Source organism: Lupinus angustifolius, chromosome LG17, assembly GCF_001865875.1.
Source record: "Lupinus angustifolius cultivar Tanjil chromosome LG17, LupAngTanjil_v1.0, whole genome shotgun sequence".
NCBI classification, from domain to species: Eukaryota; Viridiplantae; Streptophyta; class Magnoliopsida; order Fabales; family Fabaceae; genus Lupinus; species Lupinus angustifolius.
In genome coordinates this window covers 473,635-492,309 of record NC_032025.1, presented here as the reverse complement: position 1 = coordinate 492,309, position 18,675 = coordinate 473,635, and the positions used below count along the sequence as shown (strand labels likewise).

Genomic DNA, 18,675 nt, shown 5'->3' with positions numbered 1-18,675 from the left:
CTCTTGCCTCACTTGGCAGAGTCTCAAGAATCTGCAGTGTCTTACCAATGGAGGTTAGAGTCTGAAGAATATGAAGTTCAGTCTTGTGAGAAGAAATGCTGGTGTGACAGTCTCAAGAGTCTAAACAAGCCACACTATTCATTGATGCATAGAGCATCTTTATCCTTGCAACCCATTGGAGTTGTTTAAATGGGTCTGACTTGAATTTTTTTAATATTTTGCCACACTCCCCTATAATACATCATTTAACCAACTCAACTAATATTTTACTCTATCTCAACAACTCCTAAACTTTTCCCTAAATAGATCCCACAAAATACCTTACACTCTTCAATTTTACCCTGTTTTCTCTTTATGGCCCCACTTAAACCCCATAAGCAACCCCTTAATCCCTACAAATCCTTAAGATATGGTTGCTAAAGCTAAGCAACCCTCTTAAGAACCTGCACTATGGGTGTGTATGTTATATCAGATTTGTTCTTCCACCCTTCAGTTATAAATATTCACTTCCTAATGATTGCTGTGACAGTTGACTTACTTTTCTCCAATTTACTTCAATTGAATTTTGTTTAAAAAGTTTCAACTCAATTACTGGAAAATGTCCTCTGTAAAATATTTAAGTACATTTTGCTACTGTGATATTTCTCTGCTATGAGTCTATGAAATGTAAGAAAAGTGCTTAAGCAAGCTTCAAAAGCACTACTACTACTAGTACTAGAGTGCATGCCAATGTATATTGTAATATCTAAAATTAGCATCTGATCTTGAAGTTGAATATACATTCAACCAAATCATTTATAACAGAAAACTCAGTTACTACAGTACTTACTAATGCCTCATGCTATTTTTGCTAGGCATTTATATTACATTGTAATCTTGCACCTAAAGGAGCATCAATTGCTTGCGCGTATTGATATCGTACTCCGGTAGGGCATCAACTCCTACTACTAAGGGGTGTTTGAGTCCAAAATTCCCCTTCAAGATCTGCCATTGAAGTTGGCTTATTATTAAAGAAACAAGTTAAGTCACTACCACTGCAGGGGAAGCTCCTTTAATTCTAAGGTAAGGTTCAGTTGCTTGTGTTCCAAGTCTATCCAAGAAGTTCTCTGAAGTCCATTTTTTATTGAACCCTGACCACTTCATTTGCATGAAGCTACTCTTCCTCCAAGGACCAATATACATTTTCTTCTCCTTCATTGATTTCTTTGCAGCATCACACATAACTCTTACAAGAGCATTCAGGTACTCAGGCTTCCCTATATAAAACTCTGGCAAAGTTGAAATAAGTTCTTGATATTCTTCTCCTGCTTTTGCAATCTGAAAATGGTCCTTCAGTTCCAACTCTATCAGAAATTTTATCTGCTTCTTCCTTGTTAATGTGCTTGCAATCACTTCAATATACTCATGAGACCCTAAAATACAAAAGCAACAAATGGTTAATATATAGAATACCATGCTACATAAATGTCGATAAGTTCTTGTTTTTGGTCCGAGACATGGTCTGGGACAACAGATACTTATCCGATAAATATAACTCTATGTATATACCTCCTGGGAACTTATGTGTGGTAGTCCATTTTGATAGGCAAAGGTTGGTGGTGAATCCTCTTTCTCTGAGCATAACAACCACTTCTCTTCTCAAACAAGTAGTGCAATCGAAAGAGTTTGTATCAATACAGTTGCAATAATCAGAAGCTTTAACCTCTTCTACGATTTGCTCTACCTCTTTTCTCAATTTCATTCCACTTAACTGGTACCGCTCCAAAATTTCCTATCATAAATAAACACACTTTTCCTTTTACTTCACAACACATTCAAATTATCAAGTTATTATAATGTCATTTATGTGTATTTCTATCTCATCAAACATAACCTGAAACCTCAATGATTGTTAAAAGACAAGAATCTTATTCGACAAAAATGATATTTCATTGTCTAGTACTTATCTCTCTATTAATCGAGAATATTTAAGAATATCCTTGAGGGAATATTTTATTACTTTTTAAGATATCAGGAATATTCCAATTCTTCAAACAAATAATTCAACTTGGATTGAATTATGATTTTATTTAAAGCTGATAAAAGTAATTATTTAAAAGAATCTTACAGCATAATTCTATTGAAAGCTGTGTATCCCCACCAATAAAATATAATATGTAACAAGCAAAATATATTCTTCTACCGATTAATTAGCTAATTGGAGAATTTCTTTTCATGGCCATATTGTGCTTTTCAATCAATTAACTAATTAAGGAATTAATTATTATTTGTAATGTCTAAAAATAGGAAAACAAATTTTGGTAAACTTTTCCTAATATGTGTTTATTTTCTTCATTCACAAAGTTGAATTCAATATCATATTCAAGAGAAATCAAACTCGTTCAAAAACAAATTAACTTAATGTAACAAATTTCTTAGTGTTCTTCCCTTAGTTAAGACATTGATACTTAGAACTAGACTAATTATTGATTTATATCTTTGCCCAATACAAGAATTTCCCAGCACCATAATTGGTTCTATTTCATTTTGCTATGGCAACTCAAGTTTCTACCAAATAAAGACACATAAAATTTGCAGCATTGAAGTGAAACTTTGTAGTCAAAATTCAATTTTTTTTCATCCTCTTATAACTAATATGATGATTCTTATAAGAGGGCACATCTCTAACAAAAAAACATGCATTAGAGGCTATCTTGTCCGAACCGAAAACGTTTACAGATAAACAAAAACATATATTCAACCAAATAATTTTTAGAAAAAATAAATCTCGATCTTACAATCATATAATTATATACCTGAAGCAGTGCAAGTTGAGATTCCCAATACATAGTCCTTTGTGGTGGTTCATTTGAGTAGGTTTCATTTTCCTCCCACCATAGATCCACCGGAGAACCATGTGACTCAGATTCATTAGAATAATAATATTCATCCATGAAACCACAAACATTTTCTTCAAGGCTCTCCATGCCTTTCTAAGAGAAGGTACTAATAAAAGAAAGAAACGTGAAAATGGTGTTGAAAAGAAGAGAAACAAAATGGTTTTTCTCTTCTTTCTTACAACAAAAGAAACATCACATGTTCAATATATATATATGGTTTGGTATATGTCATATGTAGTAATGTGGAAGATAAAATCATGTCCGTTAATTAATTACCCAACTTTTATCACTCCAAATTTTGCTTACCATTTTTTTAGGGATTCTTATTATTACGTATATTGATATACCACTTATCAACCGGTAGTAAAATTAGATAATATAACGTTAATAGAATGATTACTATGATTATAAAATTAAATCTAGTGTAATATTTATGTATTTTCGGTGTAATGATATTTACATGACCAATATTATATATTTAAAAATTAATGATAATTAAATATAAATAATAGAAATTTACACATTGATTCCTTATTTGCGATTTTCGAATAATATATTAATGGTGTATGTATAAAATTCTTATGTTGTTACTATGTTATATTTTTTCATAAAAATATCTCACTTTTTAACCTCTTCTCATATTTATTCTATTTTCCAAATGTTTTTCTATTGTTAAGAATTATTCTAGTTTCTTGCTTTACTTTTTCCCTTTCCTCTCTAAAATAACCTTTATGTTCTTTCTTCATCAAACATAAGTTCAAATTTACTGATCAACGAGCGTTAGTTCAAGTGGTACATACTTGATTCCCCTTAAGTAAGGTCTCGGGTTCGAGTCTCGTGGATGGAAAAAATGTCTACTGGGAGAGTTAGCTCCATGTACATGTGGATGTTCCCAGCTCGGACATGATTGCCTCCAGTACGAGGATACATGTGAGAAACAAAAAAAAATAAGTTCAAACATACTTGACCAGCGGCGTTCTGTTTATTCAAGTAGTACATGTTTGATTCTCATTAAGTAATGTCTCGAATTCGAGTCCTGTGAATGAAAAAATATTCATTAAGAGAGTTAATCCTACATACATATGAATTTTTCCGGCTTAGATAAAATTGACTCTAGTATAAGAATATTATTGGAAACACTTCAAAAAATATTATTGGAAAATATCTTGGAATATTATAGGAAAAAACTTGGTACCTTTACAAAAGACCCATTGTGACCACAATTTAGGTGTGGTACAGCTGTAGGGTGTTGTCATCAACCACCAATGAATAATGGGAGGGAGATTTATGCTCTACCAATCAAATATTTTAGACCTCCCAAACAAAAATCTTAATAATTTGTTTAGAGTTTTTTGTGATTTAATACCTTTTCTATTTAACCTAAAAAAAATTATATTTTCTTGCCTAAAATATAAAACAAATTTTAGGAGGGTTTTCCCTTTGCTTAATTCAACCAACAAGTACTAAGATCTAACCCAGTATACTCTCATTTTTCTTGTTTGATTCCCCGAATCGATACTTGTTAGAAAAAATAGTCATAAATTATGAAAGAGATTAATTTATTATCAAAAAAGGTGTGAAAATATCTTTGGTAGTAACAAAAATTTACAATAACCTTATCAAGTTCGATGTGTTTTTGAATTTTTATATTGTGTGTTTAAAAAGAATATATGTTAAGGAATCTATTAAAAATATATTTTAATGGAAAATTAAGTATTTCGCTCTTCAACAATAATAAGTATATTATTTTTAAATTTCACTTTCAATGATTTATTTAACAAGTGCATTAGGACATATACTAAAAAAATCTTCCATAACCTTATAACAGGGTTGATTTGCATCAAATTCATACTAAATTGATGAGAAGTGAGAAAATACTGCTTTTGTGTTACATACTGAATATTACTATAAACTTATGTTCAGATCCATGGGCCACAAATTAAACTAATAAAGGGTTAATAACCCTTTTAAATGGATCCTGTTAATTACAATTAACTTATAAACAAAAAATCGGATCCAAAAATTTGCATTTTTGGGTGTGGTCCATGTTCACACTTAGGTGCATGATGTGATTTACTTTAGATATTTATGGTTAGGTGTGACTGTTATCAAAGTTTAGAGGCCATGTTGAAGTCATCAATCACTCTCTCTCTTAATACAAGTTGGCTTGGCCCATACAACATGCTTCTCTAATATCTTACGAGTCGGACAAAGATCACTTATCATAATTTAATGTTCATATTCTATCTAACTTACTTATATCTAAATATGTGAATTTAATGAATTATTTTTGCAAAATAAATTAAACCACATGACTAGTTTTGTAAGCTTTGGGCTATTTTTATGAAATGAGAATAAGTCAAAAGTGAAATATACAATTCATGTTATATAGTCCTCATGTTTTTCATGCAAGAATTTTGGGCACTAAATGGGGTGACTATTATAATGAAAGCGTAGAGCACGTTATATATGCAATAATTTAGTGTAATTATTATTATTATTATTTCTTATATTAAAAATTATATTATTTTTCTTTAAAGGACTAAATATAATTGAAAACATATTTTATGCTATGAGCTATGATTGTTTGAAGATAGTCTATTTAAGTTAAAAATATAATATTAACTATTTTATATTAATTATTTTTTGATTAATCATAAATCATAACACATGAAATTACATATATTGTCGAATAGAAGACACATATAAATTAGGAATAAGTTATTATGTTTAAAACAAATATATGTTATATGAAATATCAATAGAACTAAAGGGGCTAATAATATCGAAACATGCAAATTGTCATTTTTATTAATTAATTAATATTAATATTATTGAAATTTTGAACCATTGGATACATTTGAATATATTTTTTTACTCAAATTGATATGAATATTTTTCCACCGACAGATAAATAGCAAATTTCAATATAGTTGAATATGACGTGTGAAGTTATTAGGTCACTTGGTTTGCATTCTGCCGACTTTGTCAGCCAATTAACTCCATCTCGACCAATATTAGTTCTTAGATTCAAATTTATATTCATTTTTATTGCCTTTTATATACTTTTAAAGAGCGTGATTATTGTTTCCAATAAGTATTGTAGGAATCGAACTATTGATACTTTGGTCATCTAAAAAATCCAATGAAATTTTATATGATTAGAACAACGTATTGTTAATAAAACTTATGAGATATGAAGTAATTGAGAGCTCAATATCATCTTAGTACTTAATCACAAACCCTGATAATTACAATTATCATTTACTTTTTAGAAAAAAAATCACAGCCCAATATTATAACTTTCTATATTGAAGTTAATCTATTTCAGGATCTCAAATTAATTGACCATACCAAATTTCAAAAAATCAAGCTACTAATTTAAATTGTCTTTCTCAAGGACTGGATTTTTTTAATGTTAGAAAGTAAAATTGATTACAATATTAATTCCAAGACACCAAATTGAAGATGTATACAATTTTATTATCTAATATATATTTAAGTAATTGTGAGACAACAAGTAATGTAAAAATAAAACATTGTTCTTTTTCAACTTCAACTTGAAAGACTTTAAAAAGTAAGAGTCATGAATTAATTTGATTTGAAACCCTTTAAATTATAATATATAATGAACCATATATATTTAATATGATTGTAAACCCTTTAAATTAACGTTGACCTTTGAAAATTTTGACTTTGCTTCATGGTCCACTCAAATCTCATTTTCCTTGCTTTCAACCCTTTTGACTTTAGAAAATCTTCAACCCCTTTATAAGCAAATCCCTCTTCACCTTTCCAAATACACACAAACACATAATTAGTCACTCCAAATTCTCTCTCTTTCTCTCTCTCTCTCTTCACCATCAATGAGTTGTTGGAGTAGTAATAGTAGTAACCCATCGTTGCATGGAGTTACAAACACAAACAAGAAGTTGAAGGGAGTTCGACGTAGAAAATGGGGCAAGTGGGTATCTGAGATTCGTGTCCCCGGAAAACAAGAACGTCTCTGGTTAGGGACTTATTCTACGGCGGAGGCTGCGGCGGTGGCACATGACGTGGCAGTGTATTGTCTAAGAAGACCTTCTTCATTGGACAAACTCAACTTTCCTGAGACATTGTCTTCATATGATGTTCTAAAAAGAGATGACATGTCACCAAAATCAGTTCAAAAGGTTGCTTCAGATGTTGGAATGGATGTTGATGCTAGAAACATTGCAGGAATGAAAACAACGTTAGTGGTAGAAGAAAATAATAATAATAATTATGAGAAGAAAAGTAGTAGTGATGATTGTGATTTGTTTTGGTTAGAAGAATTAGGTGATGTTTCTGAAGGAAGTGAAGAATATGGTTGTAGAGAAGGTGAGGCATTGAACATTTCAGTAGAAGATTATCTTTAATTTAAACTATCTCAATTATATAGTAATATTTTTAGGTATTCATGTTCGTGTTTTAAGGTTAGAGATTGGTATATATGCTTCCTTCTCAGACATAAATAGTTTGAAAAGGAGAAAAAATGTGTTTGAAAAAATGCATCCTCATAAGTTTACATCAATCATTATATATGAATTGTGAGTGGAACAATTTAAACTCTGTAATGCATTTCACCCTTAATTCTGTTAATAATAACTCGTATAAGTTTATACATGGAAAGGGAACAAAACATGGAAGCCCTTATGTCTCACTTATTTCTGATCCTGTCTCATTTCTTGTATTAAGTTAATCATATGTTGATATGTAAATAAAAAAATATTTTTAAAAATAAAAAGTGATAAAAATATCACTCTATTTAACTTAGGACATTGAGTTAGACACTGTTCGAAATATGTGATATAGTAGGAAGAAGGATCTCCTATGATATATCTTGTTTTATCCGTTATTTCAAAGAAGTCATGAAGTTTGAACAGGTCAGTTTGACATCATTTCAACGTGCTTATTATTAACTTTAGTTCGACCGTACACCTTTATTGACTATACACAAATAGGTAACTACTCCCAACTTTTTTCCTTCTCGGATCAGGAACTATTTTAATTTTTTTTTTAAATTTCATACTATTTAGAGATCAAATTTCATATTTTTTAGAGACCGTACACCATTATGTTTTTATGAGATTAAAACTCAAATAAGGATGGAAACATGTTAGGTTAGACTTTGCCTTAAACAAGTTCAACTTATATAGTATATAGGAGTCTGAGTCTGACATGTTAGCCTGTTTAATTTTTTTCCAAAGCCTAGGTCTGACCTGTTTAAAAACATAGTTTGGTTAGTTAACTTGTTTAAAGACTTATTATACTATATGCTTATGAAATAGCCTATGATGTCTATATCTTAATGGGCTTATAGACTTATTTTTATTTAGGCCAATCTAATAATTAAATTATATTTTATATACATTTTTATATTAATATTACATATATAATAATATTACTTATATTAAAATAGTATAATTTTAACATTATTATGTAATATAATTAAATAGGTCGGCCTGTTAGGCTAAGTAGGCCTTTTAGGTGGCCTAAAGTGTGGATTGTTAAGTTAAATAGGCTTTTTAGAAAACCTGAACTTAGCCTGTTCGTGAAAAAACCTGGTCTGACGTAACCTATTATACACCATGCAAGTCCATGAGAGGCTGTCTTACTTGTTTATGCACTTAACCCCAAACAACATATGTACTTAAAGAGCTTTTTGCACCACATTTATTTCCTCTTTTGCCATCAATTAGTCTCCTTTTGGAAACAACGATTTTTAAAACAATCCAAAAACATATTTTAGAGGGAAAAAACATTTATAAAAACATGTTTCCGGAAGAGGAGAATTTTGGAAACATTAGAAAGAAACCTAATACTTGAGAGATATAAGCATATTTTACTCGAACTAACATATTAGTACATGATAAGCGCGCAACCATTTACAAATACAATTTCGAGTTTTAAATTGTCCAGATTTAAGAAAGAGTGTTTTTTTGTTTCCCACTTCGCACCGGAGGCAATCCTATCCGAGCCGTGAACATTTACAAGTACGTGGAACTAATTCTCTCAGCGGACATTTTTCTAAAAGGAAAACTAATATATTTTTTCTAACCAATCACAATATCATGACACATGAAATTGCATTAAGTATGGGGCAACAGATGTACACCAATATTCTAAACGTCCTGGTTTATTTCAGTTGTAAAAGTTAATAAATTCTAGATATTGGAAACTAATGTCTAATTTGAAAGTCCATGTTTATAATTCATGGGATGTCATAATGTGGTAACAACCACAAAAACCAAAATTTTCGTCATTGACATATTTGAGTCATATAAGCTTTATTAAAATACTACAGAAATATAGGACCCAATTACAAGAGTTTATTTCATCACCGAACAAAACAATTCACCAGAGTCACATAAACTTTATCCAAATAAGGAAGACTTTAAGACAAAATTTTAGTACTAGTTGAGCACTAGTAGATTGTAAATCTAAAGATATAATGTATTTTATATAGTTATAACAAAGTCTATATATAAAAGTGATTATCTGCTTAGAATGAAGGATTACCATGAAGGTAAACGTGACTTTGCTAGGATCTAGGAGAAGGGTCACCATGTCAATGAGTCTTGTAGGATCTGATACCTGTTGTGGTTTTGATATGGAGGTGAAATTCAATGACTAGAGTATGAGAATTTCTTTAACCTGTTTGACAAGAGAATACTAATCTCTAGTGATATAACTTCAATTACTCGAGTCATGACATCTTTTTTATTTCAGAAATTGCACCACTTTACTCGAGCTTTTATGTTTTTATCAGCACTTGTATCATGAGAAGTTAACTTGTCATTAAAACTCCACTTACCTCCTTTGCTTTCAAAGGTATATATCATAAAACTTCAACAGAGGTCAGTGTAATTTTACTGTCAACAATAGTTCTCCAGTTTAGCAAATAACCAGTATGTTGGCAGTTTCACCCCTCTGTCAGTTCTAAGAAGAATTGTTTGATTTCAGAAATGGAATTTATCAGACACCAACAAGTGCATCTTATTGTTTATTTTCCAGAATGGTTGATTTGCATATCATTCTTGCGCTCACCCCAGCTATAGCCCGGGTCCTTACGAATCTGGTTATCACTCATCAAATCCCTAACAACTCTTGCTTCATCCCATCTCCCCATAGAAGAATACATGTTGGCAAGAAGCACATAAGAGGCGGAATTTTGCGGGTCCAATCTGAAGAGTTCGTCAGCTGCTCTTTTTGCTAAGCTCAAGTTCGCGTGAATACGGCATGAGCTTAGCACAACTTCCCACACAATTGGATCATCTTTGCATGGCATGGCATCTAGAATGGCTTCTACTTCATGGAACCGCCCTGCTCGACTCAGACAGTCTATGATGCAGGTATAATGGTCCAACTTTGGCACCACTGCGAAGTTTTGCACCATTGAATTGAAGATTTGAACCCCTTCATCAACCAATGCTGAGTGGCTACAAGCAGTTAAAACAGCAATGAAAGTAATGTCGTCAGGTTTATCACCCGATGAAATCATGTCCTTATAGAGGCAAACAGCCTCATCACCATATCCGTTCTGTGCATAACCATGTATCATTTCGTTCCATGTAATAGTATTTTTACGAGGCATCGTATCAAAATAACACCTGGCTCTACCTACATCCCCACATTTACAGTACATTTCTATAAGGGAACTCCCCACAAATATGTCATCTACATAACCATCTTTTATGATCTGAGCATGAATCTGTTCACCTTGAAATAACGAAGAAAGTTTTGCACAGGAGCTCACTATGGTAGCAAAAGAAAACTCAGAAGGAACGAAGCCAAATTGCCGCATCAGCTTAAAGAAGGAGAAGGCATCATTGTCAAGAGAATTGATTGAGAACCCTGCTATCATTGAGTTCCAACAAACAACATCTAGTTCAGGCACTTTGTTGAATACATGCTTTGACAACTCTATTTTCCCACATTTTGAGTACACGTTAATAAGACCACTGGCAACATACACATCATTATGTAATCCAAACTTCATAGAGGCTGCATGAACCTGTTTTCCGGCCTCAAGAAGTACCAATTCAGCACATGAACTGAGAATAATGGCCAAACTAGTCCTATCAGGATGTTGACATTGAAACTGCATTTTCCTAAACAGTTTAACTGCCTCTTTGTGATCTGCATTCTGGTTATAGACTGAGAGTATGGCATTCCATGATGTCAAACTTGGGCATGGCATGCAGTCAAATATTTGACGACCGGTTCCGACATCCCCAGACCTGACACATGCTGCTAGCATATTAATGTATGTAACATCATCTGGTTCATACCCACAGCACTGCATTCTCTGTAGATACTCTGCAGCTTTCTCACTGTTATACTTGTTGCCATACCCAGCTATCATTATATTCCAAGAAACAACGCTGTGCTTACTCAAATTAACAAAAATCTTTTCAGAACTATCCATGTCCCCAGTTTTTGAATACATGTCAAGCAAGGAGTTACTTAAATGGAGGTCACTCTCAAACCCCAGTTTAACCGAGAGGGCATGTATGTGTTCTCCTTGTGCATAACATGAGAAGCTCTGATTCTGATCATAGAAACCATCTCCCCTTTCTCCAAATCCTCCTTTTGCACAAACATTCAACACACTTGACAACGATACAGAATCGACACGAATCCCTTTTCTAAACATGAGCCGAAACATTTCTAAAGCATCCCTGCCTTGATTTGTTTGTGTCAATCCACCCATCATTGTAGTAAAAGTAACCTCATTAGGCTCAGCAATGTCGCTAAAAACACGAAGGGCATCCCGGGTAAGGCCACATTTAGCATAAACACACAAAAGAGCATTAACTACATATATATTACTATCAAGACCAAGTTTTATCACAACCCCATGATACCTCCTACCACACTCTGCATCCAACAAAGAACCACATGCACTAAAAACAGTAGCAAAAGTTATATGCGAGGGTTTAACCCCTTCCAACATCATTGTATGATAGGTATCCAATGCTTGGCGTTCATATCCAGCACGCACCATTGTGCTAATGATGGTATTCAATGAGACAGTGTTCCTTTCAGGCATTTGAAGAAACAAGTTACACGCATCATTAAGATGGGTGTTTTTGCAATAAGCGGATAAAATAGCGTTCCATGAAAAAACGTTCTTTTGGGGTATTTGATCGAACACATTGTATGCAGAGGCAATGTTGTCACAATTGGAGTATAGAGAAATCAGAAGGTTAGAGAGAAAGGTGTCTGAGAAAAGAGCGTCACGGAATGTTCGAGCATGAATAACCTTGCCTCCTAAGTGAGATTTGTTTTTGATGCATAACTGTACAAGATTCGCCAACTTCGAGATTTTGCTTTCCATCAAAATTGGCTCTGCTACTACTTACTCCAAAAATGTGCAATATATACATTATTATATGTATTGTATTATATTCACCTTTCACGTACTAACAAGTATTGGTTCAAATAATATAAATATATTTGATTTCTCTTAAGTAATGTTTTGAATTCGAGTCTTATAAATAGAAAAAATACTCGTTAAAATAGTTAACCCACATATCTATGAATGTTTCTGACTCATACATAGTTACATTTGGTGTGGAACCAAAAAATTATTCACCTTTCACATATCATTCTTATTTGTAGAATGCTCAATTAGGCATTTATTTTAGTATTATTTGATATAGGGGATCTTTTGGGTTTTCCCAAACTAAATCAACACAAGTTTTGAAATGGTTAATTAGTGCTCAGTCAACTTATTTAATACATCATTTATTATTAATTTATGTCAATTAATCATACCAAAATATATGAATAATAAATAAATGATATAATGATAATGTATAAAACTTTATATAATTTATAAAATTTGGAGGAAATACATTATGCCAACATTATGTATTTCATTTACAAAACTCAAATTAGAACCTTACTAAGTTACTCCAAGTTATTGACCGGCCACATACTTTTTTAATTCCAAAATGTTGGTTAAACTTTGAAAAAATTCAAAAACAATAATGGAACATTCATTTAGTGCTTTGTCCAACAAGACCACACATTTCCATAAGACCAGTAATGAAGTGTTGTAGCACATATGTTGTTCTATACAAATATGTTTATACTAAAAATTTAATAATTAATTATTTTCACCATTCATAAATAATGATATATAAAGTAATACACTTTTTGAGATAAAAGATATTTATCCATACTAAAGTACATGAAATTCTACTGGTCCAAAACAATTTATGTGCTACTAAATATTATTTAACACTAAAAAATTACAATTTTTAATATCTATATCTATACTATATATAAAGTTAAAACTTAAAATAAGATTCAATTTTCATATTTTGCCCTTAATATAAGTAAAATCATATAATCTTAGATAATTATAATTAATACATTTCACTTTAAGTTTGATATTATAATAAATACAAAAATTATAACATGAAGTAAATCCAATAAAAAACATTATAATTTTCTAAAATAAAAAATACAAATTTAATATTTAATATCATAGAATAAGAATGCGGGTAGACAAACACAAATTGTCCATGGAGATGCTAGTTATTATAATTTTAATTTGGGTAGCAGAATTTTGGGTTGGAATATGTAATAACTGTACATTAATTAATTTGATGGAACATGAAAAAAATAGAAGTTGAAGTTAGTTGATGTGTAAGAATGGTGTTTTTCCAGGCAATATGAATGATGATGAAAAAGTGAAAGAAAAGAAGTAATAAAAACAGTCTGTATGGAACAGTTGCTGTTTTGGAATTGTATCCCTTTATTACACCAACCAATACACCGCATATCTCTCAACCTTCTATTTCTCTCTCTTTCCCTCATTCTCTTCTTCCAAAATCACTTTTTTTTTTACTTTTTCTTTTCCATTAATGTCCAGAAACAACAACAATCTCTTATATTGCCATATTCTGTTAAAGCTTTTATCTTTTTCCTAAAGGGTCTAAGAATTTCAGTTTTTTCCTTCCTTTCATTTCCTACATCTATCTCTTTTTCCTGTTATTATATGTTTTTGGTTCATATATTCAACTAGAGCCCTTCATATTCATAATTTCATGTCCCTTTGTGCAAGTCCTTATTGTGATTCTGAAAAGGATTGAAATTGGTAGCTAGGTCCTGAAATTGTGATATTCAATATTTGTTAGACTTTTTCCTTGGGAAACAAGGCACATTGATATATTGCACCATTGGTTTGATAAGGTGGATTTTGCTATGTTATGATTGTCTATGGTTCCAACAAAAAGGCACCTTATACAAGTTTTATGGTTACTTGATTATAGCAATTAGAAGGATGTTGGGAGCATCTGGGTTCCCTAGAAATTACAAGTGTAACCCAGTTGCTTAACTACATCAACAAATTTCAATACATATCTGTTATTGCATACATTTATCTCTCGTATACACACGCATGATGTCGCTATTCGGATGCACGTGAAACATTCATTATCTTGAAACAAAATAAGATTGTGTAAGGAGGGGAGTGAGTTAAAGAATATGGGGTGCATATGCTCAAAAGAATCATCGTCGGACAAAGATAGAGTTGATGAGTATGAGAAGAAGGAGAATGAGTTGAAAAAGCCTTCAGTACAATTGGTTGCTCCTAATGTCTCAAATGCAGAGTTAAATAGCAATGATGATGATGGTTCGGTGCCACATATGGCTAAGTCATATTCACAAATAATCAAGAGTTGTGTCCCAGCACTATCACTATTAGAAGATAAAAACAATAACAACAACAACAACCCTCTAGATGTTGTTGTAAAACCGTCAGTAAAAGGACAACAGCATCGACATCTGACATGTATAACATTAGGTGCCTGTGAAAGAAAGCCAATGATGAGTAGAATACTAAGTGTGCCACATGGTCCAGGAGGACATGTTGATGATGCATGGCCATCATGGTTATCTTCAGTTGCTGGAGAAGCCATCAAAGGATGGATTCCTAGAAGGGCAGATTCTTTCGAAAAATTGGACCAAGTTAGTTCTAATGTCACTTCTTATTGTCCTTTTTATATTTCAAAATTTACTCCATGCTAATGATTGTCAATTGTCATAACAATACTTATTATGTATTGTAGTAGATACTTCAATACTTATTATTAACATGTAAGTGCAGATTGGACAAGGGGCTTATAGCAGTGTGCATAGAGCTCGTGACCTTGAAACAGGTAAAATAGTGGCTATGAAGAAAGTTCGATTTTCAAGTTCGGATCCTGAGAGTGTACGTTTCATGGCAAGGGAAATCTATATTTTGCGCCAACTTGACCATCCAAATGTTATGAAGCTTGAAGGTCTTGTCACTTCAACAACTTCCACCAGTTTGTACCTTGTCTTTGAATATATGGAACATGATCTTGCTGGATTAGCAGCACTACCTGGCGTAAAGTTCACTGAACCACAGGTACATAGCAATAGCACTACAATACCTCTTTTCTTTCTTGTTTAAACCATTGAAAGAGTTAAGGTGCATTGTATTTAAAAAGGGATGATAAATGCATATGCAGTCATCTCAAAATGAAGATTTTAGTTTTTGTGAGACATTCTGTTTAAACAATGTACTTTTGTTATGTTGGGGTCATGGAAAATAAGCAGATAATTTTATAGTTATTGTTAGAAGAGGAATATTAACAAGGCATTCCTTTAGACACTATCTTCAAAAGATTCTTTATTGTTAAAAAAAAAGTGTTGTTGGCACTGCTTTTGTTAGAAAATCATAAGGTTCTAGGCTTATGGTATTGAATTATTTATGTATGGACCTTGCAGATTAAATGTTACATGCAACAACTGCTTTGTGGGCTTGAACACTGCCATCTACGTGGTGTGCTTCACCGTGATATCAAGGGTTCAAATCTTTTGATTGACAACAATGGAAATCTTAAGATTGCAGATTTCGGTCTTGCAACTGTTTATGACCCGGATAAAAAGCATGCATTGACTAGCCGAGTTGTGACACTATGGTATAGGGCACCTGAGCTTTTGCTCGGTGCTACTGATTATGGAGCTGGAATTGACTTGTGGAGTGTTGGTTGCATTCTAGCAGAATTGCTGGTAGGGAAACCTATTATGCCCGGAAGAACTGAGGTACTTTTCATGAACCAATATGATTCTCGAATACTACATACCTTTTAGTACCAACAATATACACATTACTTTTACTATCTCAAACTCTAAGCTTGGGTGTAATTTAGACAGAATCAATATGAGCATGTGATATTGTTTGATTAAAACTTCTCATAATATCATTTTCTAACTAGGTGGTGCATGCTACTCATGTTAGTGTTTGTTTTTAATTTATATATCCGAGTGAAAGCAGTGCACTTAAATTACAGATCGTACATTCTCGAAATAATTCGCATTGATGTAAAAGCTTCGCCAACCAAGAAACAGAAAAGGCATATTACTTATATACGGGATTTTGCATCACTTCTAACTTCTAAGCATAAGCAATGAATTGTAATTGAATATTGACAATCATTTAATATCTGCAGGTTGAACAAATGCATAAGATTTTTAAGCTTTGTGGTTCCCCATCCGAAGACTATTGGCAGAGAACAAAACTTCCACATTCAACAAGTTTCAAACCACAACACTGTTACAGACGCAATATCTTCGAAACATTTAAAAGTTTTCCTTCTCCAGCATTAGCTCTTGTTGATAAGCTCCTCTCAATAGAACCGGAAAAGCGAGGATCTACAACTTCGGCACTTAAGAGTGAGGTAATTCCGAGCAAACTTTCTTCCTTTCTTCATGTGTTAGCTCTAAATGGAGTATTTTGTCTATAGTGAGAAATTATTGGCAACTATAGCCCTCTGGTTCTTGTTGTGATATTGTATCTATTATTGTAAATATAAATTTATTAGACAACCAAAGATGCAAATGCTAGTTATGTTCTTAATCATGTTCATAAGTTCGGTTACATGAATTTGCCTGGTTTATAAGTATGGTATCCAATTTTAATTTATTTTAAGTCAGAACTTCAAAGTTAGTAGTGTGATTCTGGTTGAAGATTCAATGGCAATAGTTTATTTGTTCACCTCCAATAGTAGTGTGAAATCCAATTTCTTGTAGTAAAAGTTATCATGACTAGTTTTTCCCAACCACCTTTTTTCATTATAATGAAGTCTTTCAATAAGAGTTGTTTTAGATATCATATCATACTTACCTTATTATTGTTCCTGTTGGATATTTTCCAGTTTTTCACTACAAATCCCATGCCATGTGATCCCTCGAGTTTACCGAAGTTTCCACCAACCAAGGAGTTTGATGCTAGGCATAGAAACAAGGATGAAATGAGGTATTCTAAGTTTCATATACCATGATGTTTTTAAGATACTTATTAATCCATAAAGTCTTGTCATATTTTTGATATCATTGGTACCACTTTCCTTGATAGAAACATGGTAGGGCTGAACATATTCCAGAGAGAATAAGTATGATAAATAACTCTGCATGATAATAGAGACTAAAACTATATAATTGTGTTAACTAAATTTATTTACACTAACATCATATTATGCAGTCATAAATGTGTTTGTCTTTTCCATGGAATATGATGGATTGTGGACAAGGTATGCAGATTGAAACAAAAGACTGATTTGTCTTAAACTTTGTCATGACCATATAGCCTATATTTCTAGTCGACTGCGAACAGATTTGGCATTCCCTCCGAGATATATAATTTGGTCGAAACTATAATACTGTTTACATTTAAGGTTTTGTTTAGAAGTGTGATTTATACTCAGGGATTTGTTTACTTTCTTATTGTAAATATCAGAAAAAACAACGATGCTGTGAAAGGGCGTGGACCGGTATCTGTTTTAAGAGGAACAGGAGATTCCAAAGGACTGAGATCACATGAGGGAGATCTAACTGTGCTGGTATATTTGTGGAAAGTTCTTTGTTATGTTTATCTAAACCTTTGAACATTATCATATATATTTACTGCTTTTATGCTTCAAAGTAGTTGTCATGTGAGTAATGCATTGGCAGGGCAAGTCACGTAGTCGAATTTGCCGTGTTAAAAATCGATCACGGGAGGAAGGTGGATCACTCCACCATAAGAGGGAAGCAACAAAAGTACCACTACAAAATGGTTATACACATTCTAATTCAATGATGCATGGAACTGCAACAGGAACATCCTCAACACATAAGATAACAGACATGTCTATGAAGACTTCAGAGTTAAGGACACAAAGTGAAAATCATGTAACAGATTTCTCTGCCTCTTCCATTAAAAAAGAGCAAGGAGGCTCTGGCCGGGTAATGAACAAAACAACCTTCTCTACATAGCATCCTTGGTTGATCCTAGTTAACTCAATGTTCTCCAAAAACATAATAGAGCAATCTATCATTTGTGTTTGTTTTTATTGCCGAGTATACATTTAAGAGTAAATACTCATTTTAGCCCATCATATTTTTCGACCTTACCGGTTTAGTCCTTCAAAAATAGTATTTTGATATTTTGTTACTTGCATTTACATGTGATTTCAGGGGTATGTAGCCAAGAAAAATAGGATCCACTACTCTGGACCATTGGTGCCTCCAGGTGGAAACATTGATGACATGCTGAAAGAGCATGAAAGATTAATGCAAGAAGCTTTCAGAAGTGTGAAGAAGACCAATCATAGAAATTAAAAGTTTTCATTAAAAAGGTGGAATTTTTGTATGTTCTCTGACACATAACTCAACTTTGGTGTGCATTCTAATGTAACATGAAAAAAGTAAATGTATATATGTAAAATTTGAGGGGTGGTTCTTTGATGCAGAA

General features: G+C 32.4%; 4 protein-coding genes across 6 annotated transcripts; 2 read left to right on the top strand and 2 right to left on the bottom strand.

Annotated features, from left to right (window-relative positions):
* LOC109331769 lies at positions 693–3,061 on the bottom strand. 2 transcript variants are annotated; one of them, XM_019566482.1, is made up of 4 exons: positions 2,796–3,061; positions 1,549–1,771; positions 1,110–1,412; positions 693–1,052 (listed from the first exon to the last, which is right to left on the bottom strand). In XM_019566482.1, coding segments are annotated over exons 1-4 (699 nt in total). In that variant the 5' UTR covers positions 2,967–3,061; the 3' UTR covers positions 693–1,050. The 2 variants fall into 2 exon arrangements, with proteins under 2 accessions (XP_019422027.1, XP_019422026.1); XM_019566481.1 differs by having other exon boundaries at positions 693–1,412.
* LOC109331770 (ethylene-responsive transcription factor ERF020-like) lies at positions 6,541–7,363 on the top strand. Its single transcript, XM_019566483.1, has one exon. It carries the CDS (start codon positions 6,746–6,748, stop codon positions 7,274–7,276), a length of 531 nt encoding a protein of 176 aa, XP_019422028.1. The 5' UTR covers positions 6,541–6,745; the 3' UTR covers positions 7,277–7,363.
* LOC109331767 (pentatricopeptide repeat-containing protein At4g20770) lies at positions 9,302–12,248 on the bottom strand. Of its 2 annotated transcripts, none has more exons than XM_019566477.1 (2): positions 9,882–12,248; positions 9,302–9,449 (listed from the first exon to the last, which is right to left on the bottom strand). In XM_019566477.1, the coding sequence occupies exon 1, from the start codon at positions 12,238–12,240 to the stop codon at positions 9,904–9,906; it is 2,337 nt and encodes a 778-aa protein (XP_019422022.1). In that variant the 5' UTR covers positions 12,241–12,248; the 3' UTR covers positions 9,302–9,449; positions 9,882–9,903. The 2 variants fall into 2 exon arrangements, with proteins under 2 accessions (XP_019422022.1, XP_019422023.1); XM_019566478.1 differs by lacking the exon at positions 9,302–9,449 and having other exon boundaries at positions 9,972–10,117; positions 10,156–12,248.
* LOC109331288 (probable serine/threonine-protein kinase At1g54610) lies at positions 13,767–18,656 on the top strand. Its single transcript, XM_019565690.1, has 8 exons — positions 13,767–14,882; positions 15,022–15,306; positions 15,669–15,986; positions 16,394–16,621; positions 17,099–17,199; positions 17,680–17,782; positions 17,895–18,167; positions 18,399–18,656. Exons 1-8 carry the CDS (start codon positions 14,400–14,402, stop codon positions 18,540–18,542), a joined length of 1,935 nt encoding a protein of 644 aa, XP_019421235.1. The 5' UTR covers positions 13,767–14,399; the 3' UTR covers positions 18,543–18,656.